The 13,810-nt window shown below is 38.6% G+C and overlaps 1 protein-coding gene across 4 annotated transcripts in view; it reads right to left on the bottom strand.

Annotated features, from left to right (window-relative positions):
• Rnf121 (ring finger protein 121) overlaps positions 1–13,810 on the bottom strand; it is a 58,033-nt gene that overhangs the window by 10,545 nt on the left and 33,678 nt on the right. For 2 of the 4 annotated variants that reach the window (XM_015477505.2, XM_048788142.1), the window contains 3 exons: positions 7,692–7,846; positions 5,230–5,337; positions 2,107–2,227 (listed from right to left, as the gene is read on the bottom strand). In XM_015477505.2, coding sequence (XP_015332991.1) covers positions 2,107–2,227; positions 5,230–5,337; positions 7,692–7,846 — 384 coding nt within the window. The remainder of the gene's footprint in view (positions 1–2,106; positions 2,228–5,229; positions 5,338–7,691; positions 7,847–13,810) is intronic. The other 2 variants (XM_048788143.1, XM_048788141.1) reach the window with 2 other exon arrangements.

Here is a 13,810-nt window from a genome sequence, read left to right on the forward strand (position 1 = left end):
GGAGGTTGGGCACAGCGGGGCACACCTGCAACCACAGCTACTCCAGAGGCTGAAGCAGGAGTATTACAAATTCAAGCCAGCCCAGGCAATATACCGATATCCTGTCTCAAAAAAAAAAAAAAGTCTGGGTATGTGGCTCAGTGGTAGAGTGCCCCTGGGTTTGATCCCTAGTACTAAGGGGGAAAAAAAAGTTCTGGAGATGGATGGCAGTGATGGGTGCAGAATAATAATATAAATAAATATAAATGTACCTAATGTCACTGAATTCTACACTTAAAAATGGTTATGATGGTAAATTTTATATTATATGTATTTTACTACAAATAACCTACAAAATCTATTATGGAGACCATGTGAATAGAGATCACATCCAGATAGGAAACTAGAGAACAATTCAGGGGTTGATTTCAGTCTTAACAATGACTCGGTCTCCCAAGACTAACTCAGAATCTCTCAAGAACTACTTCAATCTCTGCCAAGGGCATACCCAATGACTTAATGACCTCCTACTAGGCCCCACTTCTTAAAGGTCCTATAAGCTCAGCCCCATCATACTGAGTACCAAGCTGCCTACACATAAATCCTTGGGGAACACACTCAAACCATATTCAGACTAGAGCAGCTGACTAAAAAATGATCCAATACACACTGCTTTCAATTTGATCCAGTTTAAGAAAAATAAAATTAGCCTCATCATACTGACAAACTTTTGGCCTAAAATTGTACTTAGTTACCAGAAAAATAATGGAAATATTCATTCTTGGAATGGGTTTATTTGGCTGGAATGTGAGGGGATGAAACTAAGATGGGGAGCACTTCTATACTATTTAAATAATTATAAAATTATTTATTTAAATCATTATTATAAATAAAAACCAACAAAAATATATTTCCATTTTGGTAAAAAAAAACTAGGGATGTGCACTTGGGTCTCTCAGATTGACTGTTACTTCACCCATATTTTAAGCTTGAAGTATCTCTCCATGGTCGGCACCTAGTCCTCCTTCAGTATTTCCTACTCTGCAAAAAGCACTACCATTCAAACACTGCTCGGTCACAAGCACCAACTCTGACACCAACATTTTGTATTTTTTCCTTCAATCTCCAGAGTCAAACTATATCCAAGCCTTATCAAACTTACCTTCAAAATACTTCTCTCCCTTTTCACTATCTCCACCATAATCAGAGTCACCTTTGTCTTGCCCAATAACAGCCAGGGTCTTTTCAAGTGGTCCAGTCGAACATATATACCCGTCTCTAATTATGTTTTCTACCCAGCAGCCAGTTAATCTTTGTTTAATGCAAGGCTGATAAAGTCATTCATCTCAGCCTCCCCAGTATCTTTAGTACAATAATTAAAATCTTTTAATTTAGCCAACGGGGTTTTTTCCTTGCCCAGCCACTATTTCTCCAGATACTTCCACCATATTCTCAGCTGTACAACCACTTTAGCCTTAGTTCCTCAAAAATGTTGACCCTTGCTCCCCAAACAGGACTCATACACATACTATTTTCTCTACATGAGACACATTTCATCTACTTAACTCCTACTTATTGTTCAAGTCAGCTCAACTTCTTTAGGGAGGCTATCTTTGAGCCCTAAGAATAGGTCAAATGTGTGTCACTATTATATTTGTTGATAGTATCATGAAACTTTCCTTCATGATTTTTTAATTAAAGTTGTGATTTTATGCTTATTTGTGTGTTACTTTAATACCCATCTTTCCCACTAGATACTAAACTTTATTTGCACAAGGACATTTATTTTTTTACACCTTTGTAATTTTAGCACACAGTACAGTGTCCACGTAGACAGAGGCATTAAAAAAGTGTTTCCAGTACTGCCAAAAAAAAAGGTTTTTGTTCCATGATTATTAACCCCCTATTAGGATGTTAATGATCCTAAAGTTAAAAATTACAGGATATCTGACATCTGGCTTTCCAAACTTTAAGGAAGGAATTTCCATGCATACTACCCATGTCTTGAAGAATTTCATATGGCTTATCTTATCCCTTAGTGCTTTTCTCTTTTCATCAAGCAAGAGATGCCAGCCAGAACAATTTGGAAGTGATAGGAGGCAGTATTAAAAGCACAGGTAAACTCACCCCTATAGTAGACGCCATGTAATCTGCACACATTTCTGCAAAATCCCGCTCAAGAACTCCATAGTAGAGACCATAGAAGAGGAGAGAAATGCCAAAGTCCATGGCATCTTCTGGTTTAATCCTGTAAGGAAAGCAACACAGTCAATAAAACCTGTCCTGAGACACAACTGTTCTGGATTACTACTTTGGGACACACAAGGCAGGATCACTCAAAAGCTAGAGCCAAGTGTTGGCAAATTATGATCAAATTCTGTTTGCTATCTATTTTTAATATGACCCACTGACATCTTTTAAAGAAGTTAATTAGCACTGTCAGCTACAAAGACCAAGCCAGAGTATGCCCTAGCTGCCTATGTGTTGGGGACTCTACTGTTGGCAACTACTGGACACCAAATGTTGGAATTTCAGTGTAGAAGTTGGCAACTCACTGAGTTGCTTCATCTTGAGCCAGTTGCCCAAGTTGAAATGGCTGAGCCCTCCAAAAGAAGGGCACAATATGCCTGGATTTAGTGCCATAAGAGCAGAAACTCAAAATGGTAGCCAAATACCGTTCTGAGACTGTTTCAACTGATGGCAACTGGGTACAAACTACACCCCACCTCCCTCCTGAGATGTGCCTGAGATCCCCAGGAAGACAGGGTAATAGAAGATCAGTGTTTCCTGTCTTGGTATATTATGAGTATTTATATAATATTCTAGATTTTTGCATATTATCCCAAAGAAATTAAATGTTTACATACCAGCTACCAGAAAAATTTAATTTGCATCTAACCATATTCTGCATAATGTCATGAAAGTTAAATTTTGGTCCAATTCTATTTACTAAGAATAAAGATCTTTATAATATTAGGAAGTTTATTTTTTTAATAATTCCAACGACCAAAAGTTTGAAACCTTGAGTCTATAAATATTATAGAAAACTACCTTAAAATATTTGTACAAAGAACTACATGTGCTCACTTAAAGTTGTAAATTATATTCATCATAGAAAGTTGAATTTGTTCATCAAACTTATAACTCACTAACTAGACTCCTGGTTTTTACACCAATTAACATAATCAGCAGTATAAAAATAGTCAAGATTTTCAATGCTGTTCTCCTCCTTGTACAGTTTAAGCAAGTAAAAAGAAACCAACCATAGAAAAAATACCTTTCAGCCAGGTGCCATAGCATACTTCTGTAATCCCAGTGGTTCAGGAAGCTAAAGCAAGAGAATTATTAGTTCAAAGCCAGCCTCAGCAACTTAGTGAGGCCCTTAGCAACTTAGTGAGACCCTGTCTCTAAATAAAAAATAAAAAAGGGCTGTGGATATGGTTCAGTGGTTAAGCACCCCTGGATCCAATTCCCACTAAAAAGGGAAAAAGAAAAAATACCATTCAAACAAAATTCAGAATCTTTTTAAATTTTGTTTACTTCATTTTGTTTTTTTGAATAGGGTCTCACTAAGTTGCCTAGGATGGCCCTGAACTTGTAATCCTCTACCTCAGCCTCCCACATAGTTGGGACTACAGGCATGCACCACTGCATCCAACTATCTGAATCTTGACTTGTTTTTTTAACCACACAGGTTAGGAAGATACCTGGAAATATCTTTGTTTTCTTTTGATGAGATGTTTTAGACTCTACAGTGATGAATTCCTATAAACCTTTCTGGAGCCTGTTTATTCTTTCAGCCTGTATTATCCCTGGAAGAAAGGATTCCATGGGTGTCCTCTCACTACATAAAGTAATACTTATTTATACTTATTCTAACAAACTCCTTTTGGTTTCAAGATAGTCCCACCTATAGTATATACTGGGTCAATTGCCTTTCCATCCATGAATCTAAATTTGAGTCCTAAATTTCCTTAGCTTCAGTGTACTATCCCAGGCTTAGGACCCCCTTTGATAAATAGCCCAGTCACCATTACTTCATCCAGGAAACCATATTTCCACCCTCGTTTGACCTATTAACTCCTTGTACCCGCCAATTTCCAAGCTCAAAATTCCTGGCTTCTGCCTCAATTAGGGGTGGGAGGACTTGTAAACTGATAGAGAGCTTTTAGAGAGCTGAGGACAAAATAAAGCAATACCTAGAGATGTACCTCAGGAAGTGACACAGCCATGGTGTGATAGTACAAAATTAAAAACAACTTAAGTGTCCAATAATGGCACAGGACTTGAGCGTCCACAGGCTAATTTCCTAGAATTGCTTCCTCATAAGTCTCACAAAGGTGGAATGTCAGATGTGTTATAGGCAATGCCACCTATATATTAAATACGACCTGTGATTGGTACACTGCATCTGGGATATTCTGGACTGGATGTGTTCCTAGGGGGATGCAGCTCACAGACCAAGATGGCTCCCACATCCATCAATATTAACTGGTTCCATCATACCTGAACACTCAAGACTACTGTGAAGACTCCTGCAAACACTGCCTATTTTGTATCATTCTAAGTGGACCTGTCGCTAGGTGTAGCCAACTGTGGTCACATGAGTTCAACTGTTTAGCCCGAAGTTTGGCAAACCTTTTCTGTTAAGGCCAGACAATAAATATTTTAGGTTTTGCAGCCTATATGGTCTCTGTCACAACTATTCAACTCCAATGTTTTAGGCAAAAATAGCCATAGATGATAAGCAAACTGACTATGCATGATTGAAGCATGACTATGTTGCAATCAAACTTTACTTTATAAAAGCAAGAAGTGGATTCATTTGGTCCAAAGGATGTATTCTGCCAGTCCCTGGTATAGTTGAATATAAGGCATCTCAAGCAGAGTGGATATTGCAGTAACTAGCATGTGGACCAGGCAAATTGTTGTTAGGGAATTATGGGTAACTGGTTATAATCATTATTAAACTTACTTTTGTTATAATTTCCCACTAAAATACATATTATTTTGGAAAATATAACCAAAGATTTGAGACTCTGAGTTTGTATATATCCAAATATTCCTTGCTTTCTGCCAGTACAAATTACAGAAGGCCTGTCATCTCCTTTCTCCCTACTGTACCCACGTCTCCTATCCTGGGTGTCATGTTCCCTTTGTTAATACTCAAGACTTACTACAGCAAGAAAGGACATCTCACTAGCCGCTCTTCCCTAAACATCAGCAAGACCAAAAGCAAAAGGTACTCACTTGAATAATAAATTAAGACCAAAGAGAGTAAACATGACCGCCATGTAGCCAATGATGCCAGTGGCATAGCTGATTTTATAGATCAACAGGAACCATTTATAAACCAACCTGGAGAAAGGAAATAAAATACTCAGTAGAGCTGATGCAGAGACACCGGCCTCCAGATCTATTAGACCACCAGAATTTCTTATTCTTTTTTTTTTTTAATATTTATTTTTTAATCGTAGTTGAACACCATTCATTCATTCATTTATTTATTGTGGTGTTGAGGATCCAACCCAGGACCTTGCATGTGCTAAGCAAATGCTCTACCGCTGAGCCACAACCCCAACCCCCAGAATTCTTTATTTTCATATAAATAGGGACATCCGGTCTATTTTTAAGACTTATTGAGCAATTTGTGTTACTGTTCAAGGGTGTTCACTTCCTCAATTGCTAAAACATCTTCGGGGAACTACTGCTTTATATTTTCCTGGTCTAAGACCAAGCAAAAGAAAGAGATTCCTAAAAAGAAGTTTCAGTCTCATAAGAAAGGGCACAGCTGATCTAAGACAGCTATGTCATCTCAAATTTAGATTACTTGGGTGAGGAAGTGAAACCTAATAACTCTCAAAAGATTGATGGGGAAGGCTAGTTGTTCTTGTCAGGAAAGAGAATTCAAGGAAAGATGAAATCACTGGTGGAATTAGCTAAGTACCTTTGATAACTCAAATCACTTTGAGACAAGTTTACTTCTTTGTAAAATGGGAAAACGACATTACCTTTCTCACCTCATTAACACAGCCCATTTCTTGGTACAATATGCTCATTAAACGCTCAGTGAATAAATGAGGATGTTTATAAAAGTGCTTTGAAACTGTACAGCACTATCAAATGTTAGTTATTATAAAATATTTCCATACTATTGACACATTTTAAAAATCATTTCATTTAGAAGTCAATGCTGTTTGTCAGTTGGTGGCTCTTAACATTTTGTTTTATTGCATTTTTTCTTTATATCACCCTATATGAGGTAGCAGTTATCCCATTTTTTTTTTGAAGTTGTATATGGACACGATGCCTTTATTTATTTTATTTATGTGGTGCTGAGGATTGAACCCAGTGCCTCACACGTGCTAGGCAAGCACTCTACCACTGAGCTACAACTCCAGCCATCTGGCTCCAGGACCTGTACCCTTTATCATGGCACAGAGAGGGACTTCTAGATCACCAACTTTCCTTTGTACATTGAAACTCTGAAGACCAGAGAAAAGCTTGCAGTAAAGTGGAACATAAGAAGAACAGAAAGAAGAGCAATTTGCAACTTTGAAATCATTTTAAGTCAGGTGGTCTCAACTTTGATGCTGGCCAGTTCCCCTGTTAAGCTATCCTGGACCTGTGCACACCTCTCATAGCACTTACCAACTGCACTGCAACAGATGCTTTCTCATCCATCTCCTCCAATAAACCGAGCACTCCTTGAGGGCAGGGACCATGTCTTATCCAGCTCTGTATCCCCAGCACTCAGCACAGGGCCTGGCACATAGCAGGTGCTTATTGAATGAATGAATGAGAAAAATCTCTTTTTCTGTCAAGTAAATGTTAAATGACCTCACAAGCTGGTTGGGAGGATTAAACAAGAAATGCATATGGATAAAGTACAAAGAAGTATATAGGCAACAGCCCTTTGTAATCCAAGAAAGAATTACTGTTTATTAGAAAATTGCAAATTTGCTCATTCATTCATTCAACCAAAATTTATAAAGTAGGCTTCTATGTGCCAGCCCTTGTGGCAAGGTCTGGATATACAGTGACCAACAAAATAGATACGGTTCCTGATCTTATACAAACAGTTCAGTGGCGGAGATAGACGTTCAAAAAAATATTTTGTTATAAATTGTGATAAGTTCTATGAAAGAATAGAAACTATAGGGCCTTATGAGAGAATAAAATGGAAAATCTAATTTAGAGAGCAGAAGGGTTCACAGAAAATAACATTTAAAATGAGACCACAAAGATCACCAGGACTTGCTTTTTTGTGGTACTCAGAATTGAACCCAGTGGCACTCTGCCGCTGAGCTACATCCCCAGCTCCCCAGCCCTTTCTTTCCTTTTCTTTTCTTTTTTTTAATTTTTGAGATAGAGTCTTGCTAAGTTGCCCAGGCTAGACTTGAACTTGCAATCTTGCCTCAGCCTCCCGAGTAGCTGGGATTGCAGACATGTGCCACCACACCCCACTATTTGCTCTTGATATAAACAGACCTTGGATATAACCATAAAATAAGCTACAATATCTGAGGTTTTTAAATCTGTGAATAGGGGTGCGGGTCTCCCAATCAGCTTGTTTTAGAGGGGGCCCTGCACCAAATTCTTTTGGCAGACAAAAACTGCAATTTTTTCAGTCTAAACCCATCTTCCTCTCATGCATTCTAGCATATTAGCTTCAGGAAGCCCAAGCTCTTCCCCACTGCCTAAACTCTCACCTTGGAGTTGTCTGCACTAGAGGTTTCCGTGTGGCTCGGAAGGTGACGAAGGCTGTGACAGCAGAGAAGAAGATCCAGATCACTAGGAATCTCCACCAGTGCAGCTTCACTGTGAAATAGAGGGGAACAACCCACATCTGAAAGAGGGTCACCATCTGAAACACAAACACAAGCACTTCAGCTCTAGCCAGCTCCCTCTGCAGCTCTACCTGCAATTGCAGATAGCTTGTTTTCTACTTTAGCCTGATCCTATCCCACATTTCCAGTTTTGAATAAAGGCAACCCCACTAGTGATCAAAGTTAAAAACCTGGAACCATGCCTGCGTCTTCCCTTTCATCCCTCATTCAACTGTATCTTGAATATATTCTTTCCTTTCCACTTAAGCTCTTGCTATCTCTTGCCTGGCTGAGATAGCAAGAGCAACAACTTCTTTGTTAGTCTCCATGCATCCAGTAAGGACAGAATGGAGGAGATACCAGTGGTAGGGCATCTCTTACCACTCTCTATGCCTTTAAGTTGTCCGACCTTCCTTTCTGCCTGATAATAACACAACCAAGATATATGAAGCCTTCAGTCTCCTTTCCAGTGAGAATTAGCCATGACTTCTAGTTCCCCAAAAGTATTTTCTTTTCTACCATCATTACAGTGCTTACCCAGATGATAAGGGGGGTTTAAAATTCATTTGCTACCTATATAAGCTGCTTAAGGGCAATGACTTGGCCATAATCATTCATTTCCTTTAAGCTAGTAAACTGGCACAGTACAGGCCCTCAATAAATTTGGATAAATAAATAAAAGGAAAATAAGACTAGGCTGGAGTAAGATTCCCTAAGATGGAGACACAGTTGTTTTTTTTAAAGAGTGTCTTTTTATCTTCCTTCAGATGTGTAACTTATACTTGTTATCTCAAGAGTTACAAATACATAGAACAATTCTAATTCTAAAAGTTTGGAGTAATCACCAATCTTTTGCTCTCCAATGCCTCATAACTTCCTTCCTCAACTACCTTGCTTTAACTGGATGTCACTATTCTCAGATGAGCAGTAGATATATTTTTTTTTTTTAAAAAAGGTAGTACTTAATGGAGGTTTTTCTTCCTGAAGTCACCAAATAAAGTTAAAGGACACTAATTTTTTTTTTAAATTTAAAAAAGGAGAGCTGTAGAAAGGAAAAGTAGTAGCTAGTTTCCTGATGTTCCATAGTAAACTAAAAAAGTATGTGTCCTTGGGGATTTCTAGACCAGTGAAATCCAACAAGCCACATAAATAATTTAAATTTTTTTACTAGTTACATTAGAAAAACAGGTGATATTAATTTTAATATAGTTTATTTAACCCATATGTCCAAAATATCATAATTTCAACATGAACAAAATATTAAAGTTATTTTTTTTTGGTGTTGGGGAATGAACCGTGGGCCTTGAACATACTAAATATTGTGCTCTACCACTAAGCTATACCACAGCCCCAAAATATTAAAATTATCAAAGAAATATTTTACTTTTTTGTACTTTTAAATCTGATGTGTATTTCATATTTACAATACATTCTAAGCACTCAATAGCTAGGTGTGACTGGTGGCTAACACTGGAGAGTACAGTGTACAGCTAGCTTCTTTTGAGTGAGTGGTTGTCTGTAGCTATCATTCCCTCACTCACTGCTCTGCAAGAAAATGCCTGAGTTTTTTAGTGCTATTTTACATATAAAAAGAGAAAGGGGATAAAAGGTGAGAAGAGAATGGTGAGCAGTACCACACTGCTTTAGAGTTTCCCATTCTGTGAGTCAAAGAGTGCTGACTGCTGGTCAGTGAATCATGCAAGCCACAATAACAATTCTACTGCATTGGAACCCACAACTGTTCTTCCAAATAAAACACTCTAGAATATTCTGGTCTTAAATACAAAGTGTGGATGCACCAAGCTCCAGGTGCTTTTCTAGGAGATACTGGGAGAAAACCAGGAAAATATATCACAACAATCAACTATGGATTAACAAGGGGACAAACAACCAGAATCATATTTCTAAAAGGGAACGGAAGGAGGTTCTTTGTTCTTCACATTGTTTGCTTAAACAGGCTCATGCAGTTGTTAACTAGACAGTAAGCCCAGAGACTGGAGAAGAATTAAATCACACAATCTGGCCACATTTGTCTTAAGAAAGAACAGGACTTCTAGTCTCCATCCAGTTTTTATAAAAACCAGCCTCTTCCACATTGCCCATCAATGTTATCTACAGCACGTTCTGAGGGGGTATCTGAGGTCAAGATAATTTTCTCTGTACAAGCTGCAGCTCTGTACATTTTAGATGAAGTGAGAGGTAGAGAACTTGGATTATATTCTGAGTTGGAAAAAGACATAATTAGGAGTTAAGTTTGGGTATCAGTATAAAAGGAATAAAAAAATCTTGTCTTATTTTTTAACTATCAGTCTTGAAATTTTAGGGTGAAAAAGCCACTTTAACATCATGAAAAAGAGAGAAAGAAAATAGGAGAGGAGGACAAAGAGACAGGGAGAGAGAGAAGACAGGAGAGAGAGAAAGAAAGAGAAATTTAGAGATGGAATTAAGCCCTTTGAAGCCAGATGGCCTAGTAGAAACTAGTAGACCTGGATTCTAGTTCTGTTCTGCCTCCAACTCATCAAGGTAACCCAAGGAGGTCCTTTCCCTTTGAAGGAAGACTTGATTCTCAAACCCCTTCAAGTTCTAACATCTGAAAGTCCTGTTAAGCAGCCCTGTATCTTAGACTTCCTGGGAAAGTGGAGACATAATACTTATGGCATTTTGTCTAGTAAATAAGTTGAAACTTCATTAAGGAAGGCATTTTTAATGGCTAGCTTGGCAAAGGCAGGGACTCTGGTGCCACCTGGTGGCAATGCTTATACAGACACATTTGGTTAACAGTTCTTTTAAACACTTGTACCTAATACTATGGAAAAAACAAAAATAATGGCAAGCCTCACCCTGACATCTCTTCCAAGAACTTGGGTGATGAGACATAAACACATAAATTAGGCAGTGAAGCAAAGCATCAAATACTGACATGGGAGTTCAAAGGAGAGATGGAGCAGTATGTGCAGGAACTATTATATCAGTTTCTGGAAGAGGCAGAGTGCTGTTGGTTCTGAAGGAGGTTTGGGTTTGGGCAGGTGGACAGAGAAAACAAAAGCTGTTTCTACTTTCTCTGAATCTGAAAATATGAAGTTGAAACTAAAGACAAGCCTGAAACCAATTCACTGATTCTTTCAGCAAACATTTAGTGAGAGACAATCCCAGCTTTTCTGACAGAAGATAAAAATTATCAACATCCCACTTATCTCTCCACAAGGCTCAACAGTATAGAAGATGAAATTGGATGCTAACAGTAAGAGCTCATCCATATTTGTTGGAACTGCCTTTTGGTTTTACCTTTTGGTTTTAGTTGAGAGGGTGTCATCACCAGAAGGTATATTGGTGGAGATGAAATTGACACCTCATAATTATTTCTAATCCATGTGAAGACAGACAAGACAATCTTCAGATCCCTTTAATCTTAGAGGAACTAGAATTCATAAAATGAGTTCCCATGCACCAGCTGCCTTCCAAGTCTTTCTTGGCTTGTAACTTTCAGGATTCTCATCACCTCTGCACTCCCCATGTTGTAGGCAGGGATCACCTACCATGGTTGAAAAGGAATATATTGTGAATGAAATGAAAACTTCAAGTCCATGTAATAGAATTAAGAAAGAGACAGTTAACAGAACAATCTGCTTGAAAAATGCTGAGAAATGGACTGAGGTCACTTAGAGAAAATGTTTCCAATGTGTTCCATGGCTTTGCTCTGTATTTTCATGAATAGTTTGGCTGAAGAACCTGCTTACAGGCAGAGATTGTGGTTCAGCTGTAGAGCGCTTGCCTACATTTGCGAGGCCCTGGGTTCAATCCTTAGCACCATATAAAAATAAATAAATAAATAAAACAAAAACACTTGCTTACCAAAATTTGGACAGCATAAAGCTTAGGGTGGGTGTAGGGCAAAGAGAGAGGGCGTAAACAAAGAAATAAAAGAAAAAAGACCAAAAATGAATAAAATTTATTTCTAATGCTCTAGCTACAACATTCCAGGAGCAAATAAGATGAAATAAAGAACCAAAATCACATAATGAAACCTAACTGCCCAGCCAAGTACAGGATAGGGAAGGAGTAACTTAATAGCAGCTCACATGAAACAGATCTAGTGGTTTCAGTTGCCCACAAATGGCAACAGAGTATATGCCAATAGGGCTGCTGCCAAAAAAGCCAAGACAACTTAGGCTGCTTAAGAAAATATCCAAAATAAAGAAGGAAGCAGATTACTGTTCTCTGCTTTGTCCAAGCATTCTTGGGGCTCTGGGTTCAGGTCATTGGACTACATTGTACAAAGAACACTGACAAATAAGCATAGCCATAAAATAGCTGCCAGGATTATAAACAACTGAAAACAAAATCACACAACAAACAGCTGAAGGCACTGGGATATTAGGCCTGAAGACAACTATGGAAAGGCCTGGCTATTGCCTTCAGATATCTGGAAAGCAGTACATGACCAGAAAGCAGACATATTCAATATAATTTCTATGACCTAGTAAGTCTCCATACATTGCTGGAATACTCTACAAGGCAGAAACATAGTTGGCAATTTCCTCCAATTGCACCCCTAGCAAATGGTCATCCTTATCACATAAGACAGACCATTCCATTGCTAATATATGTGCTAGATAATTCTTCCCTGATACTGACCTGAAAAATCTGCCTTTGTGTCCCTTCTCCCGAAGGGTCCAGAGAAGTACAGAGTAAATTTACTAAGTCTTAGCTAAGTCTTAGCACTTCTCTTCTAATACCTAGAAAAATGGCTTCTTTTCCAAGTCTCATCCTCGGGCAAGAGTCAATCAAGCAGCCACTTAACAAGCACTTACTGAACACTATGCTAAGGAGTGGGGAATTCAAAATTAAAAAAAAAAAAAACCCTCCCCAAGATAGTAAGTCTGCTGAGGAGAAACAAATAACTACAATTCAGCAATGTAAGTTCTATAATGGAGTAAGACACTAACAAAGGTACTTCACTCAAAGTGGGGGAACCAAGAAAAGCTTCCTAAAGGATGCCTCCTTCAAACTCTATCTTGATGGTCTAGAAGGTCCAGGTGCAAAAGGGATCGTGATAAGTGTTCCAGGATGAAGAAACATGGTATGCTGGAGAAACTACAACCAGTCTTTTCGAGAGGTGAGAAATAAGCCTAAAGAGGTAGGCAAGGCTTAGAGGAAGATGACATATATCATAGCTAGAATTTTTCACTACATCTGAGGATAAAAGTTCTTTTCTTTCTCATAGAAAGTAGATTACAACCCTGTACCATCTTAGTAAGCAGTCTCTAGCAGCATCCTAGTAACCGTTTAAAAGTCTTGGTCTGAGAAAAATCTAGTACTTTAAAGATTTCCAGGTAGGAGATCTTGCCACTCATCCTTTCCAAGAGGGAACTTGCAGCAGTTCGGGGGTGGGGGGGGGATCTGAAAAGACACTATTTTTGGTGGCAGAAGAGATGATGAAAGTTTCTCCGTGGAGATCTTTTAAAAATAGGACTGATACTTTTCTAGGCATAAACTCATCCCTTCCCCTAATATCCCTGAGGGAGTTGAGGATTAAGTAAGTAATATCACACTCTGGATAGATGATGAAAACTAAGCTACAGGGAAGCCAAAAAAGAAGTGTGGCCTGAGTTAGGCTTCCAATCCAGACCTTCTGTCTCTCCAGCTGCCTCCCTGCCATCCTTCACTACATTTGTGGGGGAAACCCTGGAAAGGAGGCAGCAAGATGAGTAAACGGGGGTTTGTGAAAGTACATGACAGTCAAGAAAAAAATTTAGGCAAGTCATTAAAAAAGGAAACACAGGTTGGGCACAGGAACACATGCCTGTAATCCCAGTGGCTTGGGAGGCTGAGGCAGGAGGACTGTAAGTTCAAACTCACCCTCAGCAACTTATTGAGGCTCTAAGCAACTCAGGGAAACCCTGTCTCCAAATAAAATATTTTAAAAAGGGCTGGGGATGTGGCTCAATGGTTAAGTGCCCCTGGGTTCAATCCCCAGTACCAAAAAAAAAAAAAAAAAAAAA

This window comes from Marmota marmota, unplaced genomic scaffold, assembly GCF_001458135.2.
Source record: "Marmota marmota marmota unplaced genomic scaffold, marMar, whole genome shotgun sequence".
NCBI classification, from domain to species: domain Eukaryota; kingdom Metazoa; phylum Chordata; class Mammalia; order Rodentia; family Sciuridae; genus Marmota; species Marmota marmota.